Source organism: Drosophila mauritiana, chromosome 3R (assembly GCF_004382145.1).
Source record: "Drosophila mauritiana strain mau12 chromosome 3R, ASM438214v1, whole genome shotgun sequence".
Classification (NCBI taxonomy): domain Eukaryota; kingdom Metazoa; phylum Arthropoda; class Insecta; order Diptera; family Drosophilidae; genus Drosophila; species Drosophila mauritiana.
The window spans coordinates 28,245,477-28,260,242 of NC_046670.1; the positions used below are offsets into that span (position 1 = coordinate 28,245,477).

The following is a 14,766-nucleotide window of genomic DNA, read 5'->3' on the forward strand; positions in this document are numbered from 1 at the left end:
TGATTGCAAAGAATTGCATACTTTTGGGAGCGCGCTTTTTCAAAATAACGGTCGGTCCAAAGAAAATTTTACCAGCTGGTAGGCACTTGCTACAAATTATGTTCGCCTGGTATTGAAAACCAAAAACTTGCTACATGGGCACTGCGATTTGACAATCTGTCGGCCGATTTGACGGTTCGTTTGAATTGAAATACCAGGCGAACAGAAATATCAGCAGGTGGATGGATAAACAAACTTAAAACTAAGCAGCGCCTGCTGGTATGCACTGCAGTGTGCACCCAAGTGTAACGGCGCCGCACAAAAGTATGCCGCATAAAATAATTGTTCTACTTTCGTAGTGACCCCCAAAAGTATACCAAGAATTATTGTTTGGCAGTGAATAAACCGCTACTCCCTGAAAGTATGCTAGCTTTATTCAAGTACACAGATTAATTACGATTCTAAGCCCGAAAGTATTCATTTAAAATTATCCAAGCCAGCTGGCATTGCCAGGTGTGAAATTCCTAGTATCTAAGAGGTCACCAGAGGTGGCTCATATCGCTATCTTACTTTCTAAACAGTCCACAAAATCATATCTTAAACCAAAGTGGCTTGCGGCGACAGTTGAAAATCCTTGTCGTCTGCTGTACGCCAGTGTAGTCAAGGAGACACTCGGCTCCGTTGTTCTCGAAGGATATCTCGCCCAGCTTGTACTCGGGATTGAGGGCCACTCGCAGGATGTAGCGTCGGTTGATGGGAACTCGGGTAACATCCACCCACTGGCAGTCCAGCACATCGGTGTAGGTGTCTGCGCAGCCCACGGAAATGCCTGCAAGGAGATGGGTTACCAGGGATCCCTTGGAAGCTGTCACAAGTTCACGTACCTTGGGTGGTGTTGCCACAGGTGTACTTTTGCCGTACTCCTGGCCGGCATTCAGTGTCCATCAGGCAAAAGGAGGCCTTGTGCCCCTGGGCCACCTTCCGGTAGTTGAGGTCGTAAACATCAAAGGTGGCAAAAACATTCATGCTGTGGTAGTGTCTGTGGCACTGGTGCCACACCCAGTCCTTGTAGTTAGCGTAGGGGCTCACATCGGCGGTGCCCACATTGGAAGCCTTAACGGAAAAGCGAAGCAGTATCCTCGCAGCGTGCGGATTCGTCCTTCGGATCTCGTAAGCGTCGGCGGAAACGCAGTGCTCTTCCATGGCGCAGGTGAGACGCGACATGGGCACGGCCTCCAGGCGGGCGGTTCTCTCGATGTCCACTAGTCCGATCTCCAGGTCAGCCGAGTGGCTAACACAGGCCACAATGCTGACATTATGGTTTCTGGCATTGCAGAGGTTTGGGTAGTGGGACTCCCGGATGCAGTCGGCTAGGCGGCGCTCGGTTCCCCTGCACAGAGTTCCCACCATGCCCCACGGATACTTCCGGCTATCCCCGTGCTCCGTTCCCTGGCTTGCCTTGGAAGCGTAGCCCAGTCCCAGCTGTCGACACACCACATTTGCCTCCCGCATGCTCCACGAAGTGCTGCAGATCGTACCCCATGAGGCGCCAAAGTCAAAGCTCACCTCCACGCGTCCCTCGCGGAGGACTTGAATACCGGCCAGCGCTGCCTTGTTGGTGGCCAGTCGGATCATCATGTTTCTATAGTTATTCTGAACGTTGAGGCCACTGTTGTTGGCCCAACCTTGGCTGAGCACCACTAGGAGCTGCAACAATTGAAACCGGAACGAAGCCATCGCCCAATCAGCGTGTTCTGGTGGAGCACACCCAACTCGCAACCAGTTTTAAAGTCAATGGAACAATGCGTCAGTAGGGTAACAACTGGCAAATGGGGCTACATGTGTAGGAGGTATATTGTGCGTTGTGCTTCCCAACGGATCGACCCACATCTGCTTGGCAGGCGGGAAAACGTTTGTATACAAAACTCAGCTGGCAAAATGCCTATTCCGAGCGCGCGTGCTCTGGTTTCTGCGGTTTCTTTTTTGGGGGTATGGAGTGCATGTGTGAACTACTTCTGGGCGCCGGTTAGGACTCTAGCAGCTTGGTGATGGCCTCTTTCAGTTCTGCCGGCTTGAAAACACCGCGTTCCGTGATGATGCCGGTGATCAGGGAGGCAGGGGTCACATCGAAGGCGGGGTTCCAGCAGTTAATGCCCGGGGCAGCGATCCGATGCTCTCCCACGTGCGTCATTTCCCGGTCGGGCCGCTCCTCAATGATGATGTGATCACCACCGGGAATCGCTAGATCGATGGAGGTCAGAGGGGCGGCTACGTAAAATGGCACGTCGTGGTGCTTGGCAACCACGGCAATCTGGTAGGTACCAATCTTGTTGGCCGTGTCGCCATTGGAGGCCACCTAAGGCAAGGAACAAACCATTAATCGAAAATAGTTAATCATTGTGGGGCTTGCTTACACGATCTGCTCCCACGACCACTGCAGCCACATTTTTGGCGCGCAGCAGAGCAGCCACCATGCTATCCAGAACCAGAGTGGCGGGGAATTTCTCGTGGACCAGTTCGTAGGCTGTGAGGCGGGCTCCCTGATTGTAAGGACGAGTCTCCGTGCAATAAACGTGCTCTAGATCGAAAAGTGCAAAAGTGCGTAAGTAATCAATAAATGTACCAAGCTCTTTTAAGTACTCACCCAGTTTTCCCAGCTCGGCCAGTTGGCGGACTACTCCCAGAGCTGTACCGTACCCGGCGGTGGCCAGGGAACCCGTGTTGCAGTGGGTAAGCACGCGGACGGATCCCGTCGATCCAGCGGGCGTTTTACCTGCCTTCGCCACGCGCTGTAGGATCGCCTGGGCTCCATTCGCTCCAATGGCACGGTTATCGGCAATGTCTTTCTTTAGCATAGCTTCCGTGGCGTCCAGAAATCTTAAACAGAAGGGGGTTAACTTTGTGCGTTCGTCCGGTAGCAAGTGAGGTTACCTATGCTTCATTTGGGTCACGTCGATTGCCTCGTCCTTGTAAAGTTCGTTGGCCAGAGTGATGAGCTCGTCGGCTGCGATCTTCATGTTGACCGCCGTAGGCCTGGCCGAAACCAAATAGTTCAACTTTCCCTCAATCTCTTGCCGCAGTGATTTCTTGTTCTCAAAATCCTCCGGGTTGATTTCCACGGCCAGGGAGAGGCAGCCAACGATAGCGATGGCCGGAGCACCACGCACCTTCAAAGAGTAAAAATATTAGTTTAAATTGCTTGTTTTATTTTTAATGGTTCTTTTATACGCATCCACTTTGCATGGCTATATGAAACGAGTACCCATTAACATTCTTGATCAATCAAGATCTTAAATGAGAATATTTAAAATATCAGGCTGTCATGCTGTTGTCATGTCTCAAATGAGACCGTTGGTGAAATAATTTCGCTGCTATATTGTCGTTATTCATAAACAAGAGCGGAGAGCAGTCAGATTAGGTGGGTCAGCCTATCTTGGCTTATCAGATGACGATGCAAAAGGCTGGGTAAATAGCTTACATGGAAAACGGCGAGGCTCCACGTGACTAGGCGCGTGCTCCCACATAAACGATCGGCCACCAATGGGCCATCATCTTCTTGTGGGGGCATTAGCCCAGTGGGAACCGATCACCGAGTGACGTGCGCGGAGTAGTTTTATTTTTGGCAAGCGTTTTTAAATTTTTAATTTCAATTACGTTATTTATAGCCGGGCAAGGGACATACGACAAGCGACAACAGACAAGCGAGCGATCGTTGCGCAGATTAGGAAATGTACCAACAGGCATTTTGATGGCAACATGCCGGGGAACGTGGGCTATTAAGGTAGGCAGGAAAAGGCGCTGGCCTAGGCATTCTCACCTGCATCTTGTTGATGACCTTCCAGCCATCCTCCACTCCGCGCACCACCACGTACTTGGACTGACCGGGTAGGAGCAGCTGGTCGAGGATCTCCAGGCTGCCCCGCGAGTACTTGATCGACTGCAGGCTCATCTCTCCAGGGGATTGTGCTGAAACTGGAAAGGGTCACCGATTAATGTGTGCCATATTTGGAGGAAGAAGCAGGAAGACGGGCAACCCACTTGGACCACTAGCGGGCGAATCGCTGCCAACTAATCAGTTATTAATCGAAGGCGAGTTTCAGTTTCGGTTTCGGCTTCAAATTCGTAGCTTTCAACGCTCCCTAACAACGACTGCCAGGCAAACGGATCGGTTAGCAACTGAACGAGCCTCACGGTTGGGGCGTCGGAAGAGTTTGTTTCGCAGACGAGCGAGAGTGCCGAGAACGGCGCCGCAAGAGCGGGCGGTACACGGCAAGAACACAGTCCGACTTCCACGAGTGGTACACTTAAATGTGATTTGAGTGATCCTGCCCAAAAACAATTGCCAGCAGACCAAAATAAACAGAACTTCAATAGATGCTATCGATCAGCGCGTCACCTTTTCGTGCAGTGTACTTGGCCAAGGGCGTAGCAGTCTGGCGGAGGGGGGCCTCGTCCACGACATCGTCGATTAATTCGAGTAGGCGACATCGGTGGCTGTGGCTTTCCTCCGCCGCTGCCTTGCCCCATTGATAAACACTGGGCGCTCGCGTTGGATTCTTGCTGACAAGTGTAGACCGGCAAGAAATTAATCGCGCTGCTTATCTGTCGGCCGGTTATTGGGCAATTTTGAGTGTGCCTTAATTAATGCGACTGCAATTAGTTGGGCCGCAGCGTGACAGCGACTTGTCCGCTGGTCCTGTGCCAATAAACCGCCAGATGGAGTGCGTCGGGAGGGAGGGATTGGGCAGTCATCACCATCACCATAACCATCAGCAGATTTGGGGGCAACTGGTGGTTGCCGCAAGCTAACCTTTCGCAGCTGTGTGGTAGCTGAATGACTCCCAACACCAGGTGGGACTGGCGGCTTCCGGGGAGCAAAATCGAAAATCAGGAATCGGAGCTCGCGGTTATCGCATCGGCAACGCGCACGTTTTGTTACTTGATTTATTTTTAATTTTTGATTTACGAATGCTAGTGCGGGCAGTGTGGTCTCCTCTTTTTCCGCTCTGAATACCAAAATGTACTTTCCACAACAAGCCTGATTTTTATAGTTTTTTTGCTTTTTTTGTAAATATTACGGCTATGAGAAGTGTTCCCAGTCAACTCGGAATTAATCATTTTATTATATAGGATATATTCCAGTTATATACAGCAAGTATATTTGTTAAAGCCATAACTCACCATCCCGCCACTGTGGTGAAGTAAGAAGTTCGTGAAGTAGTCCCTAGGTGGCGCTAGCCTAGCGCCAAATTCAAACGGAGCAACCGTTTGCCTTAAGTTTTCAAATATTTAATTTACGCATTATTACACACCCAGAATCAATCATGAGCAAAGTCAGAGGACCAGCTTTGTACCGCCTGGTGCCCTCGAAAACGCTCTTCATGCTGTGCGACGTGCAGGAGAAGTTCAAGCCGGCCATTCCGCTGCTGAGTTCGCTCATCGAAAACACTACTAAACTGGTGAGACAGCGAGAAGTGACAGGATAATGGTCGGGTTCTAATGGATTCACATTCCAGCTGGCAGCCGGCAAGGTCTTCCAAGTGCCACTGCTGGTCACCGAGCAGTATCCCGAGAGGCTGGGCAAGACCGTTTGTGAGTTGGACATCAAGCATGCCTGTGCCAATATTTCCAAGACCATGTTTTCTATGTTGGTGGAGCCCGTACGTAAGAGTATGACTGATATCTTCGGTGGCAAGCCCAAGACGGTGGTGCTTTTCGGCCTGGAGGTGGGTTATGGCTTGAGTTAGGGATTGGTTTAGCAAAATGACCCCGCTTCCACATAATTTAGACACACGTCTGTGTGGAGCAGACGGCCTTCGACCTGGTAAACGATGGAATCGATGTCTGGCTGGTGGCCGACTGCTGTGCGTCTCGTCTCAATCAGGATCGGGACTTGGCCTTGGAGCGCCTGCGTCACATCGGCTGCAATATAGCCACTTCCGAGAGTGTGATATTTAATCTGCTGGGGGACAAGAACAACAAGTCCTTCAAGGAGATTACTCCTCTGGTGAAGAAGATCTCCGCAGACATGCAGCTATGCCGCGTCTCAAAAAATTAAGCCTGGCGGCACTTTTCATGTCTTTCGCTCAGTAAACCATCCTTCCAGCACATGCAGAGTGTGTTCACTTTAGAAATTATGAGAATTATGAGAGAAGGACCCACCGGTAGGGCGGCCTCCCTGTCCTCGTCAACTCATAAACATCTCGGCCAAGTAGACATCTGAATGGAGGAGCATATGGGGCTACCCCTTTTTGCCCAGGCGGCGCCTTATAAGAACCACGAAGACACACACATCCCATGCCAGAAACATCCCATCCCATTCCATCGATAGAAACAGCAGCTTCTGCACGGCAGTGCTGCCAATTTATGCAATGACTTTGACTCGGCTCTTTGGACCTGGAATTGGCTGGCTGTGCAGTTAAATTTTATGATGCAATCGCAACAATCTCCAGCGCCCATCTAGCCATCTTCAATCGGCGCTGCAGGCATCCCAGCCAGCGCTGCAGTCATCCGGCGGTACAGCGATCGTATCCGATCCAAGTGATGGTGACAATGTAGGCAGGCGTCTGATTGACTCATAACAGGCCACGCAAACATCGCGATCTTGATCGCCATTTGCATGCCATGGAGAGGATCTCCGCCGCCTCCGGCAGCTGGCAATTTATTTGCCCAGTCCGGGTCCCATCTCTCTAAGCCCCTAAACCACTGCAAAGCGCAACTTATGGCGATGGCATCTCGGCACGCGATAAGTCAACAACTTATCCGAGTTCCTCGCCAGGGATCTGATCTATCCAATTAGGTATGCCCCTCGGCTGTGGCTTTAATTCCGCCCATGCCTAGGCGGGAAAAGTGAATTGGGCTAACGGCAGTGTGCGTAAGCCTTTGCCGCCCAGCGCATCCATAAATTGCTGGCCTTGTAACCGGTTTTCTTATTACCAGTGCCAAGCTCACATTTGGGATATTAATAAATTCGGTTTTCTTTTTTCACCCGCACGATGCTTGCTGGCAAAGAGATGATAAATCTGTGAAATTGCCTGTGCGGTGTGCAAATGAACACGGCTCCATTTCCATTTCCATTTCCACTTCCACTTGCATCTCCCAAGTCCGATCCGCGATCTGTGATCCTCGGCAGCTGTAGATGTTGCTGCCGTGGAAAATCGATGAAAGATTGGGAATTTATGTGCTGGCACGCCGGCAAGTGGCAACTGTGGACACGCTCATAGATCAAATCAACCGGGGCGCAGCCTAGGAACCGCCTAAATGGCAGCTTCCTTGGGTAACCATAAACAAACGGGAATTAGGCGAAAACCCAGTCCCTAAAATTAAGAAATTTATCAAGCAAATGCCGGGTCAGCAACCAAGGTATGGAAAGACTGGATCCACCGCCTCCTCCATCACAAGTTAATCCCCGCGGAGCCATTTATCCCATTTGAATGGAGCATTGAATGGAGCTTGTCCACTCCGCTGGCCTGGCTGGCTTGGCTGCCTCGAAATTCCTAAACTCGGTTGACAAATGTGAGAATCCCAGGCGGCGCCTTCAAAGAGCCTGCAGTGCAGCTCACTGCTTGCAGCCTGTTCGCTCAGATTGCATAATTTATGGAGCCGCCTGCCCAAATTAGCCAAAATCGAGATGCTCCCCCATTAATGAGACATCTAATGAAAGATCGCTTGCATTTCCCACACTTTGGGCCGTGCTTAGCGTTTCCCATGCCACAATTAGTGCAATCATTTCTTTATGCTAATTATTCGTTTGTTCTTTACAATACCGCTCATTCCAAAAGGGGCGCGGTCGCTGGCGGTCATAGGGAAAATTCTGTTTCGGTTGCCGCCTTCCAGTTCGGTTTTCAGTTTGCGTTTGAGTTTGAGGCCCCACGTCACCTGTTAACCCACAAAATGCATGTGGCCAGTGACCAGCAATTAGCCGAGTGAGATATGTATCTCTAGCCACTAAGTGGCTGCGAGTACGTCTAATTAGCATATGGCCCACAATGTATACATCTGCATCTGTTTTCCTTCTCTGGGGGCGTATTTCTGGGTGTGAGATGCCCAAAGCACACGTATTAATTAGACCTGGTTATGATTGCCGGTCTCGGAGCAGCAGCGATAATCGACCGCTAACAAGAAGCCGGCTATCGGGAGTCGGGAACTGGGAATTGTACATCGGATGGCGGAAATGCGTGCACAGGAGCTTTGTTGCCCCAATCAAAGATGCGATTGGGTATTCTTCATGAGTTTTCGTGGTTGTTCACTTAGCCCGTCTGATTGTAATTCGGGGCTCTTTTTACCGAATTCTTACGGTTTCGCCTCAGAAGACTCCTGAGAATGGAATTATCTTTTTGGTGAAAAAGAACTTCCAGATTGCATGGTAGCACAGTTCAACGGAGGGTGATATTCATCAAAAGACTGGCATCAGAGTTTGGCAAAGTGAGCCACCAGAATGTATAGAATGCATACATTACGTTGTATTTCAGTTGCTCCACCTGCTCCGCAAATTGAATGGTCAGGATGGGACAATGGGTCAGCTTGGAGGACATGGCGGGTCTCCTGTCATCGATTAGGATCGCCGCTGTTTATTTGCCGCTTGTCCGACCGCTCAAACTAGATCAGGCGGAGATATGAATGCTGTTTACACCATGTCTCCGAATGTTTTCTCTCAATCCCCGTGCTATCTTCACTTTTATCAAACAATGCCGCAGCGGCAACAATGGCGCGACATTTGAAAAGCAGTGAAAGGTGGCCAGTGGCCAAAGCTTCTGCCAGCGGTGGTGCTGTGCTCCACTTGGCTGTTGGCTCGGCCTGGAAGAACAGTCGCAGTCATATATGTAACTAATTTGCTTAAAAGCTGGCACAATTGGAGGCCAATTCAGCCGAGCGCTTGGCTAGTCCACAAAAGTCGCCGAAAAAGATTTACACAAATTTATGCTGGAAAATCGGATCGCAGACCGCGTGCTTATGGGCAATATATGGGCAATTGGCCAACAAAGGCGGTCGAGTCCAACACATTTGCGTGCTTTATGGCCGAAGCCACAAGCCCTCTCTCCATCTCCGCATCAAAGTGACTTGGCTTGCATTTGACTTGCAGTTTATGCAGTTGCAGTTGCCATATTTGGGCAGTTTCACTTGTTCGGGAATCTTCTTCTTTGGACTAAGGTGGGGGACAATTAGATATGCGCCGTGTGCACTTACTTTCTAACCAAATTAGCATACACTGCTGGCTGGCTGGCTTCTCAATGCATTCCGCTTGGAAATTCCATCCTGTGATTGAAAAAGAAAGTGACAAGAGGATGGATTAGGATCCGCAACTCATAAGGAGCTGTGCTTTTCATTAGCCAGTATCGATTGATTGCCTCAATCGACCAGCTTTCGCCGACCCAGCCCCAAAAACAGAGCCTGCTCCCCAAGAAATCCACTTGACTTAAATGTCGAAGGCTGTGCCCGCGGGTCACTTCCCTGTGCGGCCAGGTCAAACCATTGTGTCACGACTCTCCAGAAAAACCTAGTAAAAATGGAAATGGTCGGCCGACGATTGTTGTTATTAAACCTAGGTAATTTGTGCAGGGTCTACAAAGATGCCGCCAAAACTTTTGGATTGGCAACTGCGGAAAGTGAAGTTGTGGGCCGGCAGATTCACTTTCTGGCCGGGAAAAACAAAGGGCCCAAGAAGCCAGCCGAGAAATGGGCTAACGATAATGGCAAAAGGGGCCCGACCTCTCAGCCTCTAACTAAATGGGCTTATTAGAGGCGGCGCTGCTCCAGTTCATTGCCCGAGACTCCCACCAGAAAAGACTCTGTCAAATGCATTCAATTAAGGTTAATTTATAGCCACTTCCCATCCGTAATTACCAAACGAAAATGTGTCAGTACGTTGGCAAAACTCTGCGGTTATGATTTGTGAAGATCTCCACTCGAAGCCATTGTCCAATTCGGCTGGCCGTGATTAATGGAGTGTGTGGCCGGCTGGTCGGCTGGCCGCTGGAAATTGGCACAGTCTGCGGATTGGTGGTCAGTGAGCGACGTAGGTGATGTTCCCGAGATCATTTGATGTCCAGTTAGCCGGTTTTCTTTGGCTTCAGCTTGGCTCAGCTTGTTGGCCTGTCAGGCGGCAGCGCAAAACTGACAGCCAACATTGACATCCAACGACGACAACGGAATGGGTAAATAACAAGGGGCTACAGGCCGGGATTCCTATCCCGAGTCTCAGGTCCAAGTCTACGTCCGGGCAACGGTAGCCCATGTCGGACATTCAAATAATGGAATGATGTTGTACCTGTGCCTGACCCATATCAGTTTTCTTGTGCCGTGTGCCTGAGGGGCATTTCTGCCCGGGAAAAGTTCAGCAGGTCGCGGACGGAGCTTTTTGGCATATGAAAAGTGAAAATCCCATTTGAATGGGAACTGGGCATTTGAGGCACTGAGAGATTGAACAAATGAACGGTCTGCCCGCCCCTCGGGCGCCCGCAAAAAAGTCGTGTTGACAGTGAAGTGAAATGTAGGAGGTTTTATGCTGATTTTCACAAAGTGCAACAGCTGCTTGCAGCCCGCAATTTGCCAGGAAAATCAAAAGTGAAGGCGTTGCGGGAGATCTTCTTCGGACAAGGCTTTCATTAAATTTCCAAGCGAATTGCCAGCGATCTGCCGAAGAACCCGAACCGAATACCGATTTAGCTTTTGGAGCAAACACAAAGCACTCGAACGCTTTTCACTCGAGCAGCATTTCCTTTTGTCTTTGCGATCGGGCTGGCAAACGGGTTTTCCCATTGGGCTCAAACTACGCTTTTCGACTCAAACGTTAGTCCGGGTGTTGCTCTTTATTTTAATTTGCCGGGCGCAAAAATATCTGGGCAAAGTGCTAATGAGACATAATGACATAACAGCCGCCAAGGCCAGGACTAATTTATTACTTCTGCCCCGCACCCGAGCTCCCTTTGGCCCCATCCCCCACATCCGTCGGATGCCACTGCACTTGGCCGGGCCAATATTTCCTAATATTCGCAATCATTTAACTTAATGTGCGAACATTAATTTTCCTAGCCGAGGATGAGGATGCGAATGCGGCTGCGAATGGAAGGCGATCCTGCTGCCGGCCAGGGCAATCTGCAATCTCCGCCTGGATCTTACCGCATTCATCGCTGGGCAAATAACCGAACACGATATTCGCTAATGAGACTGGGTAACGCAAGGTGGGCGTGTCGCCGTCGGCCTTCGTGAGCCAGCAACAACAAACAATTCAATTTTCAATGCCTGCGGCCGCCCAAAAACAAAGCATAGGGGCAGGGGCGGCGGAATAAAACATTTGCAATTTATAGCTTAATGCATGCAACGTGCGTCAGATTGCACCGCCAGATTGCAAACTCCGAGCTGGAGGGAGAAGGAGCCGATGGTGGGAGTCGGACGCGGAGTGGGAGTGCCATCTTCGACTTGGACACTCGGGCCTTGAAGCCCTGATCTGCCGTATTAAGTTTCACTCCGCGGTAGCAATTTGTCACTCACAAATAAAGCATTCCCCGAACCCAATTTCCATTCCCGCGTAGATTCTCCGGAGACTGTGAGAACTCCAGGCGAAGAGGCATCATTAAGTGCGCCGGCCCAGACACTTTTCAATGCCACTTGTGTTGACTTTTCAACCCAAAAGCGAAACAAAAACGAAACCAACTAGCTGGCCCGTGAAAATGAAAACGATTCCAGCAAAAGAGAAAATGCGGCAAGTGTGTGGGCCACTCGGTATCCCAGTATTCGAGTATTTCAGTTCGGTGTGATGGCTGTCACTCACTTGGCCGACGGACCAGCGGCACCACTGGTGGCGCAAGGGCACCACAATGGTGGTGCAGTTGGCGCTCCGTGCTGCTCGAGTCACTGGGTCAACTGGGTGAAGGCAATGCAATGCAGAGGGAGACAGCCAAATCGGATCCAAAAATTCAGATAAAAATAGTTAAAAATGCACATAAATAATATCATATATAAAAAATTGAATTGCTCGCGATTTTGAACAAATACAATCCATTAAGAACTAGATTTCTTGGTCGGTCCATAATTTGTTTGTCTTGTGAGCGAGCAAGCATTAAGCATGCCTTGACTAAAGTGCGCTGCCGAAACAAAAGACTGAGGGCACAAACTTGGCCGGAACGCACTTGCTGCGTTTCGCGAGTTATTGTTGGCTCTCGCTTTTCGTTCATTTCTTTTGGCCACTTCAAAGCTGCCGCTGAGCAGCCTGGCACAATGCGTCTTAGCCCACTTTGAGCAGCGAAAAATCAACATCGAATTATGGCAACAACAAAATCGCAGTTGGCCCGTACAGACTGACAAGTGGTACAAGTACAGCGTACATCCAAACATCCATCGCACCTGCCCCCTGACTTCTACTTGTACAACTACCTCGCCAATGGAGAATTCTGGGCTGTCGAACATTCTAAGCGCACGCGGTGAAAGTCTAGAAACGCTCGTCGGGGCTCAATGACAAGAAATTCTGGTCTTCATAATGAGGCTTATAAATGCTTTTATGGTGGCAGCTGAGGAGCCCCATCACAACTAACTACAATTTGGCATGTGCACCATTTATTAAAGTCATGCGAAGTCTCATGCACTTGTGGCAAATTGGATTTTTAATTGCTCTCTTTTAAATTTAATATTTCATCTGCGATCGACCCGTCGATCTTCCCGGCCATTATGCAGCTGTATTTCGATTTGGTTGCTTTTTAATTCGCTCGGATCGAACGAAATTAATGTGAAATCGATCTATCGCTGATGTGCGGAAAATGCGCCGATCATTAATCTGTCAAATTGAAAACGGCAAAACGCTTCCTCGAAGTAATAGAGTGAGTGATCTTCTGGCAGTCGAGGCAGTCGTGGCCACAATTTGTGTCAACTTTATCGGGGATTGCTCAGATACTTCCCCGAGTTATCTCTTCAGGGAGCGATCCGCAAATGACAAGTTCCCAGGAGTGCTGTTAAGGGGCAGATTGCAACCGCCTCTTCCGACTAATCAAGCTGATTGCCTGCAGATGCCAAGCAAATATAGCCATATGCATATATGCATTACCCAACCGATGGCCGATTGCTTCCTGGGTTATGACTTCTGCGGCTAATGCCAAGAATTAGTTGTGGAAAAATTAACACCACTCGGGAACGGCATTGACCACAATGCTGATTGTTCTCTGTTCCCCGTGTGTTGTAAGCTGAAAACAATTTACGGGAACCAGCCTTCTGCATTCTGCATTCTGGATTCTGGCCATTGGCCATTGGCCATTGGCCAGCTGTTTGGCCAAGTGCATTGACCGCCTGCAAATTGCACTCTGCAGCCAGTTCGCTGCACAAATTGATTTGAATGAAAGCGGAGGGAATGCTGATTGTGCTGCCAAGTGGCCAGATGCCATTTTCCATTTACTGTTAGCTCATCTCTGATTGATTTCTGCTGCCGCTGCTTCTTCTGTCACCTTTGACACATTTGCCAACGGGTTGGGCCGGATTGGACGGAACTCATCATTCGGTTGCAAGGAAATTGAGTACGGTCAGCTGACCTCGACTGCAGCAAAGGGGGGAATTCCTCGGATCAATTTGTAGATGGAAGCTTTGAAATATTGCCTTAAATCGATTATCAAATACAAGGGAAAACTATTTTTCCAACGGGCTTCATAAAGAACGGGCCATTGAATTTCTACTTAACTATTGTTTAAAAAGTACTTTGGAAAATTACATATAAATTCAACTGCTTATGCATACACCCAATTAAGACATTTTTCTAGTTTAATAAGTAGTGATTATTTAAGCATATACCTTTACCTTTAGCCAGATTAAGCTTAGTTACTACAAACTAATTAAAGCAATAAGCATCTTGCAATCTTCTTAAGAGCCACCTTGATTATGCAAATGCCACCAACAAACTGTGCTTTAAAGGTTGCTGAATGCTGATTATGGGAAATACTGGACTGCAGAAGAGAACGGGATTGAGATTTGCTGCTGGAGCTAATCTGACACTCTGTCCTTCTAGCCAAGTCAGTCGCGGATTTGCCAGCTGCCGTTGCCCATTTCCTATTTCTCCTATTTTCCATTCGCCTCGCCCCAGCAGCAAACATCCACTAATCTCGACAATCGTCCGAAATCGACATGTAAGGCCCTTAAAATTCATGTATTCCTCACCGGGTTGGATCCACTAAAAACGGTGGGCGTGGCGGGCGTGGCAGGCCTGGAAGCCTGTTAAGCAGACCACCAAAAGGTAAAGCCGGCGACCAGGACAGGACCGCACTTCTGTTCAGTGAACAGGGGTTTCGTTTTCGGCAATTATCAAGATGATGTTTGCCAGTTGTTGTCTGCGACATTCGTTAGATGCTCTGCTCAGTTGCAGCCCAAAAGTCGTAGGATTCGTTGCGGAATCGGGAGGCTTGGCTTCGCCAGTTCTAGGGGAGTCTGCTCTGGTGTGTTCCTTGGGAGCGAAACTAGAACTTGGGCGTGGGTGTGGGCCGCACTGGTTACCGCCGCGGTCCCTAATCCCAGCCCAATCCCTTTAACAATCCGTGGCCCTATATCGACTGGTCATTAGTGCGCAATCGTTAGACTTTTAAATGCCCACCACGTTCTGCCAGTTGTGTGCTCTGTTTTGCTACGAATATAGTACCAATTAAGTGGGGGAAAACACACGCCTAAAGGCAGCCGAAGCATAGTGTCGAGCATCTGTACACAGCTTTAATCACGTTTCAAACGATAATACTGTTTAAAGGGAAGGTATAATGGAATACTGCTTACTTTGTAACCCGAGATGTATGGAAATGTTGGAAAGCCATGCTGCAAAGTTAC

The 14,766-nt window shown here is 49.3% G+C and overlaps 3 protein-coding genes across 4 annotated transcripts; 1 reads left to right on the forward strand and 2 right to left on the reverse strand.

Moving 5' to 3' along the window:
- Nucleotides 1–380: 380 nt before the first annotated feature.
- On the reverse strand, nt 381–1,739 carry LOC117144418 (lysyl oxidase homolog 2A). Its single transcript, XM_033309560.1, has 2 exons — nt 864–1,739; nt 381–808 (listed from the first exon to the last, which is right to left on the reverse strand). Exons 1-2 carry the CDS (start codon nt 1,714–1,716, stop codon nt 570–572), a joined length of 1,092 nt encoding a protein of 363 aa, XP_033165451.1. The 5' UTR covers nt 1,717–1,739; the 3' UTR covers nt 381–569.
- A 76-nt stretch (nt 1,740–1,815) lies between these two features.
- Nucleotides 1,816–4,978, reverse strand: LOC117144417 (methylthioribose-1-phosphate isomerase). 2 transcript variants are annotated; one of them, XM_033309558.1, is made up of 6 exons: nt 4,790–4,978; nt 3,797–3,951; nt 2,911–3,146; nt 2,624–2,856; nt 2,394–2,557; nt 1,816–2,335 (listed from the first exon to the last, which is right to left on the reverse strand). In XM_033309558.1, the coding sequence occupies exons 2-6, from the start codon at nt 3,926–3,928 to the stop codon at nt 2,006–2,008; spliced, it is 1,095 nt and encodes a 364-aa protein (XP_033165449.1). In that variant the 5' UTR covers nt 3,929–3,951; nt 4,790–4,978; the 3' UTR covers nt 1,816–2,005. The 2 variants fall into 2 exon arrangements, with proteins under 2 accessions (XP_033165449.1, XP_033165450.1); XM_033309559.1 differs by lacking the exon at nt 4,790–4,978 and adding an exon at nt 4,018–4,114.
- Nucleotides 4,979–5,303: 325 nt separating this feature from the next.
- On the forward strand, nt 5,304–6,083 carry LOC117144416 (isochorismatase domain-containing protein 1). The gene is made up of 3 exons (XM_033309557.1): nt 5,304–5,438; nt 5,496–5,705; nt 5,768–6,083. The coding sequence occupies exons 1-3, from the start codon at nt 5,304–5,306 to the stop codon at nt 6,035–6,037; spliced, it is 615 nt and encodes a 204-aa protein (XP_033165448.1). The 3' UTR covers nt 6,038–6,083.
- Nucleotides 6,084–14,766: the final 8,683 nt, after the last annotated feature.